At 36.7% G+C, this 16620-nt stretch overlaps 1 protein-coding gene across 1 annotated transcript; it reads left to right on the plus strand.

The window, feature by feature from the left end:
- Positions 1-378: 378 nt before the first annotated feature.
- Positions 379-15859, plus strand: OCIAD1 (OCIA domain containing 1; the record flags this gene model as incomplete). The annotated part of the gene is made up of 7 exons (XM_010174786.1): positions 379-463; positions 4193-4246; positions 4703-4750; positions 8515-8644; positions 10847-11055; positions 12416-12565; positions 15416-15859. Coding segments are annotated over 7 exons (714 nt in total), but the record flags the coding sequence as incomplete, so codon positions are not given.
- Between the last annotated feature and the right edge of the window lie 761 nt (positions 15860-16620).

Here is a 16620-nt window from a genome sequence, read left to right on the forward strand (position 1 = left end):
TTTGGTAGAAGCTATTGGATTTTTTTAGTGATACGTTTCACAGAATCACAGAATGTTGGGGATTGGAAGGGACCTCGAAAGGTCATCTAGTCCAATCCCCCTGCCAGAGCAGGAACCTAAATGAGATCACACAGGAAGACACCCAGGCGGGTCTTGAATGTCTCCAGAGAAGGAGACTCCACAACCTCCCTAGGCAGCCTGTTCCAGTGCTCTGTTGCCCTCATATGAGGTTTGTAGACAAAAGGCAGTGGTTCCTTCATAGCTGTCTGAAAGTACAGGCACCACAAGGTTTGAAAGTGAGACAAATGTTTTAATTGAAAAGTTCTCCCCAAACCTTTCTTTTGCTCATTCATGTCCAATTTATTTCCCTAATGAAAGAGGGAAGTACCAAAGCCTTACGTGCCGACAGAGGAGGAAAGAAGACTCCTCAAGGAATGTGCTGAAGAGAGTGCCCGGTACAGAGGTAAGTTCAGTTTGCCGGTAAACTTGGTTTGCTTTTTGCTTTTCTTCCACCCTTGGTTTTTGCTGTTATCTGAGGCATTAAGGAAGGAAGGAAGGAAGGCCTGGGTCATTATATCACAGCGGTTCATTAACAAACATCACATGGTCTAAAATAGCATCCCAGTAAATGTTGATCCGTGTAGGATTTACATTTATTACAAGTTTGCAGGATAGGAATTTTGTAAAAGGTGCGACATATTTTACAAGGTTTATGCTATATAACAAGATCCCTTCATATTTTAAATTAATATGCTTCTTAAAAGTCTGGAAATAGATATAATTAATGGAGTGTCATTTATTTATGTATCTGAATATTCTTTTTTGGTGTTTTTATTTTCAATTTTTGTTGTTATCTTTAGAATACAAGAATAAAATAGTTTAGCTTAGAACCAGGTATAAGGAGTCATTCAGCTCAATTTTTGGAGAGAAGTTCAGTGTCTGTGCATGGCCAGACATTTGGGCTTTTTTCTCTGTAAATAAAAGCTAAGACTCTCAAGCATGATTCTGCAGTCAGTAATTATTTCTCTACTACAGCTACTATCCAGGAATAATAAAATTGCATTGTTTTTTCACAGGATACTTTGTGTCTCATCTTGATTTATTTGAAATGTCAAGATTATGTTGGGGTTTTTTCACAAAACATTGAGAATTGATGTCATTACTTAACATTGTTTATGTAATCCAGAGGTTCAAGACATACCTGATTTTTATCCACCTGGTCAAGAGGTTTGACCAAGCCTTCTGATGTGATTGTTACCCACTATTTAATCATTGACTAGTAGATTATTCCTGATGCTGATAGGTGGTTTAGCAGAAACCAGGACAGATGAAGAATTTAGCAGCTGATTTGCTAAATTTAGCACACTGGGGCTCTGATTTCTCCTGGCAGCCAGTACTTTCAGGAGCAACTTCTAAGGCACTGTGATTTTGAGTTGCCAATTCAAATTTCTGCTGGATTTTTCTCCATTGTTTTGGCATTCTCCTCTTCCACTTTTATTCAAAGACCTGGAAACCTCCAGGTTGTTTGCTAAAATCTAGCTATTTTTGTGATATTTTAATAAGTTTAAAGAGTCAAGTTCATTAGTAGTAAGATAACAATTGGTTATGGCTTATTGATAATTTATCTCCTGGAAGACAGGAGGGGAGGGAGTTGCTTGTTCTTCTCGAGGTGTTCTGCTCCGAGTTCTTGGTTGGGAATGTAACTTACTGCCCTGTTCATCTTTATACAGAGACTGAAGAAACAACATGAAGGTATTGTTGGGAAGCCCCAAATTAGTTTCTTCACTAATTTCACTTCAGGGAGCTACAGCAGTAACAGAGATTATTTTCAGGAGTTGTGTACTGTGCTGTTACCTCCCTGGGAGATCCTCGAGCCCCTCGCTGTTTTCTAGGTCTCCTGTGTTTGTTTCATTGTTCAGTGTTGGGTGTACCCAGGTGGTTGTATTTGCTATATTAAATACATATTATTTGAATGCCCCTTTGCAAGAGCCATGGGCTGCCTGTGTGACTGCCCTGCCATCCTCACTTCTTATGGTATCAGTTCTTGTTATTCACAGATATTACTATAAGTTTGTGTGTTTTCAGTTTGTTTATTCAGATATCAAGCTGTAGCAATTTTTTACCAGTTCTTACAAAACCTGTCTGGTTTGCAGTAGTTTCTATTCACAGCAGTAATAGATATTATTCTAGTAATTTCATAATTCAGTTTAATATATGCTTTACTGGTGCTACTATTTTTTAATCACATTATCATACAATATGAATTCTAATGCTGTAAAAATTCACATTACAGTCTACAATTTTATCCTTTGCACTTTTTATCTCACTAACAAAATCAAACCAGATCAGTATGACTTTTTCAACGTAAAATCATTTGACTAGGGTACATTACATTCCTATCTTTAATTATGTGCTGTTGATACATCAGCCTTCCATTATTTTTCCTAGGATTTATTCTGTTCCTGAAGCAGAAGTAGTACTTTTTGTCCGTAGCAGTGAAAAGCATTGATATTTTTTGATTTATTAAGCTGCTTTTGTTTGGGTTTTTTTTTTTTCCACACTTGAATAATGATTCATATTTTTATATACAAACCAAGTTTTCATTCATGCATTACTCTTTTAATTTCTAGGTACCATTTTAGGTCATTTATATGCTCCCATACTAGCAGCTGTTTCCACTAAACTGCATAACCTGTCTTTGATGTCCAGAATACTTGTGTTGGGCCTATAAATCACTTTGGATCTCTAAGGGTTAGAGTGAAGTTCTCTGTAATAAGTTCTTTTGGTTTGGTTTTGTTGGTGTTTTTTTAAACCACTCCACCTTGGGTTTTTTTTCCTCTTACAATTTAGCTTCAATTCTGCATTGCTGTTCTATATCTTAGAAAATCTAGAACTCCAAATTTTGGAAAATCTAGCTCTATAATCTCTAAAAGCATCAGAATTGTAATCTTCAGTAGATTGGGAGATTTTATTCTCTTATTTTGAAGTGTTACTGTAATCGTGCTTGTGAACCAGGGAGCCAATACTTTTCCTTAAAAGTGATGTCCAGTCACATTTACCCTAAAATGCTGGTTGGAATCTTAACCTACTTTAGACCCATCAGAATTTGTGAAGGAATAAACTGTTAGTTTGCAAAGTATAATTTAATACTGTGCTGTCCAAGTTCTAAAAAGTATCATTTTTCTTCAAATATGGACTTAATTATCAGATTGTGTGCCTCAAAACACTATAAACATCTAGTGGTGTTGCAAAAATTTCTCCCCTAGGTAAAGTTAAAGTCATTGAGCCTTTCTGACTTGCTTAAGATGTAATTTCATTATGACACATCTAAATCTTTAATGTAATTAACTTTAGTCTTCTCTCATGTTTGTTATTTCAGTGTCACTGCATCTTGTGCAGTTGTGGTGGTCTTTACAAATAGTTTCAAAGTTAAACTTCCCAATATCATGATTATAATTGCTTGAAACACGCATTCCTTTTGTTTCTTGGCATCTTCAAATGCTTCCTGCCACCTGAACTCTTTCAATATCTTAAAACTGGACATGAACTGTTAAGCTGATTGTGATAGGCAGTAATGCTGTTCCATTTTTGTTTTCTTCTCTGCATTCTTGACCCTACCCCTGAGTTGTATAGTTTGATCCATAAGCTACAGAAAAAGCTGCCCTGTTCTAGTGATTAAAACAGGTTACCTGATTTTAATCAGTGTAGTTTCTATCTCTGTAAGAGTTACAGCTTTTGCAAAATTCTTATGTTAAAACATAAAAAAAATCAAGACTTTTGGTAATCAAAAATTTTTAGAGGCACTGGCCTCCACATAACTTGCCTTCTGTCCTGAAGAACTGGGTATGCTTCTGTGGTTTAAAGTTCTGCATCTTGATGCTGTAGCAGTTGCAGCTACACCTGGAGTTGTGTCCTTAGAGCTTTATCCCATCTGGCATCAGTTTTTTTATTTTAGGAAGCATGAAGTCTGATAGAGATGACTCATTAACCAGAACTGCATGATTTGTAGTAGGTCTTAAAAACTGGAATTGTGAATGTTTCATAATTTATATACAGTTAATTTTATATACACTTACATTCTTATATAAATGAGCTTGGTAAGGCCTAGCAGCTCCCATTTTATTGCATATTTTGTTAAATGTGGTTGAAAATATTGAAAATAATACTAAGCAACTTTTCTTCTTTTTCACAGCTTTTCCTTTGGCTGCAGTGAGCATGCTTGCTACTAGTTTCTTAATTAGGAAAGGTAAAGTGTAAACCTACTTTGGGTTAATTTGGATTTGCTTCGATTAAATACATCTCTGCTGTGAGTAAAGTTACTATAATAATATAATGTCTAATCTACTTGTAATTAAAAAAAGTTCAGACTTCGGCTATGTGACTTGCAGTTCCTAAAACTAAAGAAGGAGCAAAACTTTAAATTAAAATAAAATTCATGTTAATTTTATGTTGTTTGACAAATGCAATATCTCAAGTGATTATGAAACAATATATTCTCTAGTGTGTAGTAATACTGTGTGTGATATGATTAAAGAAGTAATTCTTAGATCTTTATAATTTAATGGAGAATTCAGACATTAGGTTTTCTTGAATTTTTTTAAACATTAAGTGTAAAAGAGTAACTTGCTACCTACAAACATAACTACAGTTGATTTTTTCAGCTTAATAACTTATTAGTAATTACTTTGATCCTCTTTTTCAGGTGTTCTAAGAGATAGCTCAAGATTTGGCTCTTTTACAAAAGTTGCATGTAAGTAAAAGCTACATATAAATTCAGCCTGTATTCATGCCTTAGGTTCTGGGGTCTGTTAAGCAGATGTAACTCCCATGAGAGTAGCTGGCTGATACACTGTGACTCCACTCTATAGAATCATAGAACATCTCGAGTTGGAAGGGACCCATAAGCATCATCAAGTCCAACTCCCCGCTCCCAGCAGGACTACCTAAAACTCAACCATATGACTCGCCCAAATGCTCCTTGAGCTCTAACAGGCTTGGTGCCGTGACCACTTCCCTGGGGAGCCTTTTCCAGTGACCGACCACACTCTCGGTGAAAAATCTTTCCTAATGTGTGATCTGAACTTCCCCTGACGCAGCTTCATTCCACTTCCTCGTGTCCTGTTGCTGGTCACCAGAGAGAGATCAGCACCTCCCCCTCTGCTGCCTGCCTTGAGGAAGTTGTAGGCTACAATGAGGTCACCTCTCAGCCTTCTCTTCTCCAGGCTGAGCAAGCCAAATGACCTCAGCTGCTTCTCTTGCACTCGAGACGTTACACCATGTTGGTCACCCTTCCCTAGACACACTCTTAATATTTTGATGTCCTTCTTATATTAAGGTGCCCAAAACTGCAGGCAGTACTCGAGATGGGGCCGCACCAGTGCAGTGTAAAGTGGGACAGTCACCTCCCTTGACTGGCTCACTGTGTGGTGCTTGATGCACCTGAGGACACAACTAGACCCTTTGGCTGCCAGGGCACACTGTTGACTCATTCAACTTGCCATCAACCCAGACTCCCAGATCTCTTTCCGCAGGGCTGCACTTCAGCTTCCTGTCCCCCAGTTTGTGTGTATAACCAGGATTGCCCTGTCCCAGGTGGAGAATCTGTCACTTTAAAATTATTGAATCAATGCTTACATTGGTAAAACTGGGCCTGAGGATAAGAGTAAGTGATCTGAAATACCCAGTGAATAAGTTTCACCTTGCTGCAGTTAATTCTATGAGTCACCAACTTTTTAGCTATGTTTCTTAACTACAACATTTCATCTCATACTGCAAGAACCTGTTTAATGTCAAGAGGTAGAGCATTTAATTTATTCATCATCTTTGAATTTGTGCAACACATTTTAGACAAGTTTTGTCTCTAGGCTTTTAATAAAATTGTAAAATTTGATATATGCTTTACAAGTGTCATCTAAGATTGTAAAAACATTGTAAACAGATGCTGTACAAGCTTACTTCAAATTACTTTGCCAGAGTACACCCACCCCTCCCTTCCTAATTTGAAGGTCTTTATTCATGCATCTCACTTGTCCCATTCAGGCTATTTTAGTGCCTTTTTTTCCTGGACATTATGTATGTACAATTGTAGGAAAACAGCAATTTCATGTGAATGATTTTGATTAAGTATAATAAAAATGAATTAATAAATTAACCTTTTCAATGTAGTACATGACAGTAAAACAGGAAGCTTCCATCTTGCCAATCTGCCCAGATACAGACAGTTACTCTTACAGTTTACTTCAGTGGGAAGAGGGTAAAACCCATGATTTGTGGTGAAGGAAGTGTTGTTTAAGCAGATAAATGAATGTGAGAGACTAGGGCTGCCATTTGTTTATACTAAATTCTACTTGCTTTCTTTGAACACCAAACAATGTTATAGCACAAATGTTTATAATAAATAATGGAATAGAATTACTTATATCCCCTACATATTACTGGTTAAGGGCTACATTTGTCCTATTTAGTAGAACTAAGTTTTGAAATCAAGGGGAAAAATAAGGAGCAGCTGGACTAAACCAATTATTCTTGATATTAAGGTTATAAGCCAAAATACTTCTGACTTCTCCTTTTTGATGTACACTGTTCAGCATATGGACTTTCATTTTATACTAAAATAATTTTCCATGAAGTGTGTGTTTTGGTTATTTTTCAGTAGGTAACTTCATGTGATTTATGTGCATTTTAAATACGGGGCTTTTTCTGAGACATAAAGTGTAAAAGGCCTGAGTTAAGCAGTTTTCATTTCATCCTCATATTGTTTAGGTTGGATGCCCCTACTGTCTCCAGGATCTTCCTGAAAACTATTGCCAGGGACATAGTTTACAGGTCCAAATTATCTCTCATAATTTAACTGCACATTCCTCCTGCATTGAAGGCAGCAGTGCAGTTGTGTTTTGTTTTGTTTTTTATCTCCATGAGCTCTGAAAGAAGAGCACATGCAGTCCCAGGCTAACTTCTAGTTACTCTGCATTGCCAGCATGCCCTTCAGCATAGCATAGAGCTATTGCTCTGCTATCCCTCTTTGGCAAAGAAAAGTTCCATATGTCCTACTTCATGTTAGCCTGCAGTGGGACCTGTCCTCTTTTATCTGTCTCTGACCAGCTTCTCTAAGGTCTTGTCACAGTGAATACAGAAGAAGCAGAGAGCAACAATATCTAATTTACTGTGCTAACTTCAAAAATGTGGATCATCTGGCTGTTGGGTCTGTAATAAGAGAAACCAAATATTTTATCCAATAATTACTTTGGGTGAAACATCTTCCAGAGAGATGCTTCCACTTTTCTTGACTGGAAGGCCTCAAGAAAAGGAGATTTGATCTCTGTAGTTATGCCAAAGGTACTCACCTTTGCTGCTTAGCTTTATTTTGCTGAATATTTAGTTTTAATTCTTGTTGGGCCATTTTTCTTTTAGAGGCTTGTAATTTTTCCATTTGCACATATTTGTAGCGTTTCAGGTGTCTTCCGAATTTTTTCTCATGTGTAAACCTCACTCATAGTTGTGGCTGTTCTTCTCTTTTCTCATGGAAAAGGACTTTTAACCTTCTTTTGAAAATGCAGACATTAGAACAGGAATCACAGTTTCAATACCAGTACAGCAGCGTAGGGTAAAATCCCCTTTTATATTGATTCCCAGGCAATGTGATCTACGTGTGAGGACCTCAGAGGATTAATTTTCTCCTTTCTGATTTAGAGATGACTGAGAGTCTTTGTATTTAGAAAATACTGGTTGCATGTGAAAGAAGGATCTAAGAGTCCTTTTCTCCTACAAAGTCAACAACAAAACTTCTATTAATTGCCATTAAATCCTTCGTGCTCCTTCATACTCTGACCCACTCGTAAAACCTGAAGGAGCCAGTTGATGGAGATTATCAGTTTTAAGCCAGAAAGAACTATTGTGATCGTTTATTCTTATGTCCTGTCCAGGAGATGAAAATACCTAATGCACCAAATTAAAAGCATTTGCCTAAAAGTTGCAAGGGTTCAGCTAATTCAGTCATTTGTCCTCTGGCAACCATATCGTAGAATCATCTTCAGAAGATACTAAACCTAATGCTAAGTTTATTTAGATTTCTCTTCATACTTGGGAAAACCTTTTCAAGATCTGACTGTTGTGATGGATTAAATTAGCAGAATTTACTACCTTTGTTTATTCCTGACTGTTTTATCATCTTTGCTAGTTAATTGTTATTTCTGGATATTGAGAAGAACTCATTGCAATTATTTGCCTTTTTTTGTCACCTTTCATTCATCAAGTACTAGCTGAAATCATCTGATGCTTATACTTTGTCTAAATCATTACTCTATGTCTCTGTTCTGCTGTTGCTTTTGTTTTTAATACCCTTTGTCTGCAAAAGAAGCAGAGAGAGATGATTACTGCATGGTTTTGGTTTAGATCTAAACTGTATTTTTTCGTTTCTTCAAGGTACTGTATGATTTATTTGAAATTCTTATTTTAAAACTGTGTTGAATGTTATGATACAGGATGTAAAACAATATTTTTTTTTCTTTTAAAAAGTTGCTGGAATGTGTGGATACCTAGCTGGAAAGATATCCTACTTGCCAATCTGTAGCGAGAAGTTTAAGAAACTGAAGGATTCCCCAATAGGAGATGTTCTGCGACAAGCTCAGAGACATAGTTCACATAGGTAAGAATTTAATTATCTTTTAAATTTAAAACTTATTCTTGAATAGGACATTTTAAACATTACAGATCAAGGCTACATTTGCAGCTTTCAAGACCCCTCAGAGCTGCACCTTCCCCCTTTCCTCTATTACCTGCAGTCTGGCACTTCTAGGAAGCTCTATCTGTATCAGTTGGCCAGCTATAAAACGCACATTTTGAGCTTTTTACATACAACTGATCACTTTAAGGAGCAGAAAAAGAAACATTTTACTTAACAAAATGTATTCCTTGTAAGTTAAGATGTTGTTTTTCTGTGGAATTTGCTTACAGTAGTGTGATAGCAGAAGTTGCCTCTAAACTTAGAAGTAAACTAAGTTAACTGAAATGAAATAGTGTTACATTCTGGAAGTTTTTCCCATAGTTTAGTTTGATTGAAGTAGGAAGAGGGTGGAAATGATTTCACTGTTTATCAAAGGAAAGAGCTCAGTAAACAATATCAGTGCAGGAAGAAGCATGGTGGTCAAACTTACTGCTGTTTGTTTAAATCCTTTACATCTGTAACAGCATTATGCTGAACATATGAGAAACTCATCAGGTTCTTAAAACTATTTCCTGTTTTGTTCCAAAAACGTTTTCTACCTCAAGTGGTTTTTAATTGCAAACTGCTTTCGGAATATCTCACTTAAACCCTTGATTCAAATCTGGGAGAATAGAGTTTGGATAGTGAGTAGTAGTCCTGCTATGTATGTGCTGAGATTTGTTAAATGGTTTTAAAGGACTTGATTAAATTCTTAATTACTTTATAAATTCAGATTTATGTCAGCTTTGTCTGCAAGATTTACTTTTATTCTGAAATGATTACACTTTTATGGCATCAAACATAATTTTAGGAATTACCACTTTATACATTTACTCAGCTGTATTGGAGCTGGACTTGCCCTTCACTCTCCTCCAGTTTCTAAAACAAAATTGTCATGTTCATTAACTGTGGTTACTCTAGGTGAGAACCTGTTTAAATGCCATCATCTGCTGCACCAATAAGTCCCTTCAACCTTTAATGGCCCGTTCTTTTGTATCTGTAAAATTTTATTTCCTAAGCGATAAATTCCTTTTTTTTTCTTCTTGGTTGAATTATTAATTTAAATTCATTCAAATTGCATTATTGTCCGTATTTGCTACTCTTTTAAGCCAGCAACAGAAATCATTACATTTTCATGGTCGTTATACATCTACTAATTAATGTATTTTGGTAATTCAGATTTGCAGTTAAAAATAGGTAGGGAACTAAAAGATGGGACAAGTCTTTAGAGCTGTGTTTGCATATACTTTAAGACTATAACTGAGGCAATAAAATGGCTTAGCTCTGTATGTTTATTGTGAGAATAAAACAAAGACTAATTGCTGTTGTTTTTCATATGAAACTAGAGGTACAGCTAAGCAGAAATTTAAAGTAAAAAATTAATAAATAGTCTAGAGACATTCTAGTGGCACCAAATGATGGCATTCTTGATAGAGACATGTTGTGTGGTGGTTTACAGGCTCATTCTGAGTATGTAGCAAATGTTTTAGAATATCAGGCATCAGTTTACAGAATATTCTTTATATTCTCTTACCTTCCTCTCTCAATAGAAAATTCGTTAAAGTGTTTCTACTGAATTCAGCAACTCAATAAACCTTCATAATTTGATTTCCCCAAGATCACTCTTCATTCTCCTTTTCTTCTGCTGTTCCATACTGATCAATTACAGCAGCTTGTAATGATAAAGGGTTTTAAATTGCAAATACTTTCTAAAAAGCCTTTAAAAATAACCATAGTTCATGCTACTACCAGTTACACGGACACACCCTGTACTATTTGTGTCTGTGTGTGTTTTTTCTGTCTGAGGACTCCCTGGGGAAAGGGATTGTCATTTTTGTCTTATGAAGCGCAAAATATTTGGTCTCTGTTGTCTTCTGTTCTGGAGATTTTCGGGATGAGATGACTTTCTGGGAGGAAAGGAAGAGTGTTGAGGAAAGGACTAGACAGATCTTTGCAGTGTAACAGGAAAAAAAAAAAACCAACAAAACAAAACACCCCAAACTTTTTTTTAAGATGATAATAATTCATGTTGGAAGCTAAACCATTTAAAATAAGAGAGTATTTTATTGAACTGTGTATATTGTTACTCTTATAGTTCCATTTTTAACTTTAGTATTTCTGTATTTAATTGTATAATTTTTCCAGCAGATCCAGTCGGAAATCTGAATTTTCAGACACGCCTTCTCAGTCATTTGCTGAATCTTCTTCTCCAAGAGCTGGATTCCCACTTTCTTCTGGCTATTCAGATGATTATAGTTCAACAGACAGAGCCCTCTCAAGTTATGAACCCGTTCCATTCAGTGCTTCCCTGAATGAATCTTCACCTACAGGAATTACTGATTACACTGTTCAAGGTGTGGTTTCTCTTAATAGTTAGCAGGTTGTAATACTTTGACTCTTGCCTTTCTCTGAGATACTTCTCTTACTAAACTACCTACTTTCATCCCATGCAAACAAACATACATGGTACAATATAGTGGTTTTGAACAGAACAACTTGTAGTTCCCAGAATTATTTTTACATAGAAGGTAAATAAATGTATTATTTTGTGTTCTAACTGTAAACTAAATTCAGGTTTTTTCCATGTTTTGAAGCTCTAATTGCAAGTAAGATTGTAAGTTAACTTAAAAGGTTTAATCTGTTGTGAAACTAAACCTGAAAAAAACTCAGGCTGACTTAAAGTTTTTTTGATTGAAATGAAGGTGAATGTGCACGGAGTAAACCACAGTCTCTACCATTTGTCCGCTAGCCTTTCTGAGGCTGTTTCATTTTCACCAGCAGTGGTGCTGTAACTGGATACTGCTGTAATGCAGTGACATTAAACTGGTTTTTATAGTGTGAAAAAACGTAAGTCTCTTGAGAACTGAATGCATATTGTGTTCCGTCTGGCAACAGCTGATTTTCTCACAGAGAACTAAAATGGTTTTCAAGTACTGTTCTGTGCAGCTGTTGCCCTCCTTCCAGTATGAGCTCTGTCCTCTGCTATTGCAGGGGCAACACATGACTCTGAATTCAGGTCACTCTGGTACACAAAGGAGGAAGTTACTGTCAAATGCAGAATTTTGCACTTTGAATGAGTTTGGGTTTTTTAACCCCATTAGAGAAAAGGTTTTATTTCACAAGAAAGCCCTTTTATGCAACTCAGTTTTACTTATATGAAAGTATCAGATGTAAATTGTCAAGGAAATTGTAATTACACTTCATCACAAATATCTGTAGTTGGTAGAATCTTAATTGCCGAACCAAGATTCTGCGTTGGAGGTGTAGATAAAAGAAAAAAATGTTTATCAGGTGACATATGATGGAAGTAGTCCTACTCCTTTGAAAGCAGAACTTAAAGCCTGGATGGCAACCCTTGAGCTTCACTTAGACTTCTCGTCAGAAGTCATAAATACATGAGAAGTATGATTATCATAAACTGCACATAAAGTGACCAGAACTATTTTATCCATCAACAACACATGGTTGTTCGAATTTCCTTTGGATAAAATGAAGAAAAGGAGTTAACTGCCAATTTTCTAAAGTAGTTTGACAAAATGAAGAGGAGAAAAGGAATGGATTAATTAAAGACTACATACATTCGCAGTTGCATTTAGGATTGCAGCTGTCATGCTCCTTTTCATTTGGGATTGAGCTGTAATTAACTGGCATTTGAGAATAGTTTTTAGACAAGTTTCGGCGTGTGATGTATTTTGGTGTTTCTTTTGTTTCCAGATCCTGCTCCAATTCCAGAAGAAAGCCGTAAAAAAAAAGGCATCACATATGAGGAATTACGAAATAAGCACAGAGAGACATACGAGGTAATGCTACCACCAAAGGCAGAAACTCCAAGCAAGTTCTCACAGGAAAAACCAGTTAAGGAAGGTAATGTACTGATTTACAGAAATACGTAGGAAATTCCTATATTGGCAGTGATGTTAAAAATGGCTTAATTCTGCTTACTCTTTAAGCAATTTATTTTTATAGTATCTGCAGGTATTTCCTATGTGATGTGGTCTGTAGTTTTGTATTTCAAATTAATTCTTTTTTCAAAAATATTGATCTTCCAAAAGCAAATTATAATTCCACTGCTCCAGCTGTATTGCTTGGTGCCAGACTGAAAATCTCACACCTTTTGGTTTATTGAATATATTGAGCAACCTTTTTTAACAAAGGATTCTCTGAGCTCAGAGCTATACCGAAGAGTTTTAGTTATGGAAGGGGGTGTATGTTTTAGATAGCATTGTTCTCTCAAAATAGAGCACATGGTTGATGGTTTTAAAGGGGGGAGTATTTATTCTTATGAATTGTTTCAGGTGGAATTGGGGGATTTCTATAGAGGCATTGTTTGCAGACGTTCATTTTCAACATTAAAACTCAAAGGAAGGAAACAGTATTTGGCAGCAATATTGATATTTGTTTTCACAGTGAAAAACAACTTTACACAGCAAAATAAGAATGCAGTGTGCTGAAGAATAAGATGCCATTCAGTCAACTTTTTGACTCAATAAATTTTTTTGAAAAGGTGACATAGAAGCAATTCATAATTGCTTGCTCTAGAACTTTTTTATTTAGTGTCACATCTGTGAAAATGGTGTTAGGAAGAAGAATGTTTTACCATTTAACACACTGCTGGACTAGTCAGCTTGAATCATTTGAGTTTGTATGCAGTGTTCAGTCTTCTCGGTTGCATTGCAACAAGATCTGTAGGAATAGCTAATGTCTCCTATCAGGTATAACTGGTGGTGATAAGTATAGAAAGTATATTAATGCAAAAAATACTGAAGTAGTACTAGTAAGCTTTGGAGCAGTGTTGCTTGAGTGTCAGTCTGTTTCATGCTTGTGACCTACTTTCTCTAGATCATCTGCCTTTGAACAGATCTACATGGTCCTGAAATAAAAATTACAAACAATTATTGGGTAACTATTTAAATCTGTTATTTCCAGGATGAAAGCCTTTTTGTCTTATCCAGTGACTATGCCAAGTGAGACATTAAAAAAAGTATTGAAGCTGTAATTTCAGATTGCTTGTAGATTCCATCAGCTGACACTTCACTGATTAACACAACGTTTCTTTTTCAAGATATTTCTCCACAAATAGAAAGCCTACATATGCCACTTGAAAACCATACCCAGACATCTTGAGCAGCATCCTGCAGACCTTGCCATATTCCATGGCAGATCTTGTGGCTGTGAAATGGGAATATGCATTCATTATTTTATTTTTGGTTATTTGGGGTCTATAAAAGACCTCTAGAAAACACTGATCAAATACTGCATTCTGTCTGTTCTGTCTGCATTCTGTGTTCCATTTGCTGGTTTTACTCAGGCTTTGAGAACAGAACTACGCTGAGAAGGGCATGAGATTTGTAACTAAACTTTTAAGAGCATCTCCTTGCACTTTTAGGGAAAAAGAGTAAGGAGGGAATGCAAAAGTTCAGAAATGTCTTACAAGTGGAAGCACATTTAGATCTACAGTTCAGGGATTCTACTGATGTTGCAGGCTAGGATCTGATGTGACTTCTTGTGTCGCACTGGACACGTTACCCGTTGTGTGCCTGTTCCTATGTACCTCCTGAGTCATTAGCCCTTTGTTCATCCTCTTGGCTCTGTGTTGTAGGAGCCAGACTAGCAAATAGGAGGCGGTGGTTTCTGCCCTCTGTTGCAGGGACATAAGGGAAAACAAACCATGTTTCAACCAGTTCTGAGCAGTGCCTCACTTCCATCTGCTGGTGCCTTCTCCGTTCCTTGCAGCCGTACAAATACATTCATCTGCGTAGCGATGGGGCCCGGACTGTTTTCTGGGGAATGAGCACAGCCTGCTTGGCTGCCATGGTTCATAGCAGTGGAAGTCAAATTGTACTTGGTGCCTCGCTACTGCAGTGTCAGTCGGCTTAAAAGAGATCTGTCAGTGCGTTGTGCTAGGTTTGCTGACATCTCGCCATAAAAAGGACCATACATTCTGCTCTGTTCCGCTGGTTCTGCTGCAGATCGCTGTTAATAAACAGGGGGCTTAGTAATTAACCTGTGAGCAGAGGTATAAAGAGGTGCCTGACTCGTGTCAGCTTTCCTACCAGCTCATATAGATCCACCCCTCACCCTGCCAGTGAAGGCAGTCGGCTACAGACCCCTTTGCAGCTCACTTGCAAGAGAGCATCTTTTCCCTTTCTGGTCGTTCTTCAGTTACGCACAACGTACTTCTGAATAAATCCGTTAAGACCAGTACCCTGGTTTTGGGGGGTTTTTTTAACTCTCTGACTCACTCCTATACTAAAGGAAGCTGCCAAATAATAATGGCTGAGTAGAGATTACTGATTTTTGTTTGTTGGTCTTTGAACATGTTTTTAACTATCTTGAATCCATCCAGTTGTGCACGTAACTAGATTATGTAGCCACATTATTTATCGTAACATTCCTTGCCTGTTTCCTCCAATTGTCTGTGTTTCATCCATGTTACATTTGCCTCAAAGTAATTACAAATTCTGTAGAGCAGGAATTAGTATGGTAGGCCTCTTGACTGACTTTTAATTCATTAAAGAATAATGATTAACGAACTCTTCTCCCCATTTATTCAAAAAGTAGTTTTAATTAGATGTCTGTTGTGCTGTGGCTGATGCTCTCCCCACTCACAGCTTTAAATGATAATGCATTTCATCATACTTTTCGGCACTGTATAAGATAATCTTTTGCAGTTAAATTAAGTCATATGTGACTACTTTTTCTTCTTTTCTTTAGTTAAAGTAAATAAATATGGAGATACCTGGGATGAGTAAGAGCTGAATGAAGAACTGAAGAAAATTACCTCCTGTCAGCTAACTTGAACTTCATCTAGATTAGTCACGAGTGTCGGCACCTTTGATGTGTTCTGCCAAGCCCAGCTATTAATAAATGAGGAGAAAATCCTGACTTTACAGAAGATTTAAAAAAAAAAAAGTATTTAGAATTAATTTTTTTTTTAATTTTGCATAAATGGCAAGTGAGGCTGTTGTGAGGTATCATGACTGTAAACCATTTGTGCTACTGTTTAAGAATGAAAAGGGTAACTGGCAATAACTAATAAAAATGTATACCAAAAGATAAAATATATGTAAATAAATGCAATCATATGTATTGTGAAGGGAAAAATATCAGAATCTTCTAAAATTTTCAAGACTTGCATTAAAAGTTACCTGTAGAACTAACCTCTCACTTCATTTTGTCTGAAAGGGATATGCTGGAAACCTCAAGTTGTTGTCATGCTCGGTCAGTAACGTTTGGAGGAACGCTGTGAACTAGTCAGGGGAAAGGGGCTGAGGAACGTAGCCAAGCACAGAACTAAGCATATGGAACTGGTCTCAAACCTGTTTTCATGCTGCCAGTGACCTCTTTAGATGGATATTCTGACTTGCCTGTGCTAGGTCTCTTAAGACAGTCATTTTGGAAGGAAATGATTGAATGAAACTGCAGATATTTAAAATAGTTATATTGAAGTGCAGAAGGTTAAACCTGACAGATTTTGGTAAAAGTTTGAATGGTATCTTGACTGTTAATATTAAGTTTTGTGTATTTAGCTGTATACATCAGTTTGTGCATATCATGACAAAAACACCACGTTTATGGAGAGAAGATCCGAATCAACAGAATATCACGTTGTTATTACCTGTGAGAAAAAGCTGCCCTGGCAAAACTACTGAAGAATATTTCCTGGTGTCTGCATTGTTTGCTCTGTCTCCATCAAAATGTCGTCTTCCATTTGGGATTGTCATATTCTTGGCTGTGCTGTTTCATCTCACAACACTGTGTTTATTTTGGGGTTTTGCCTTTAGGTGAGCAAAAACCATGATGAGGTTGATAGCATAAAAGCATTTCTGATGTCCTTGCTGGAGATGAAAAATAACTCGCCTATCAAGATGAAAATTCTCCAAGACCTTATTGATTTAGTGGACTAGCAGCAGAGCAGC

This window comes from Antrostomus carolinensis, unplaced genomic scaffold, assembly GCF_000700745.2.
Source record: "Antrostomus carolinensis isolate BGI_N321 unplaced genomic scaffold, ASM70074v2 scaffold5979, whole genome shotgun sequence".
Taxonomy (NCBI): Eukaryota; Metazoa; Chordata; class Aves; order Caprimulgiformes; family Caprimulgidae; genus Antrostomus; species Antrostomus carolinensis.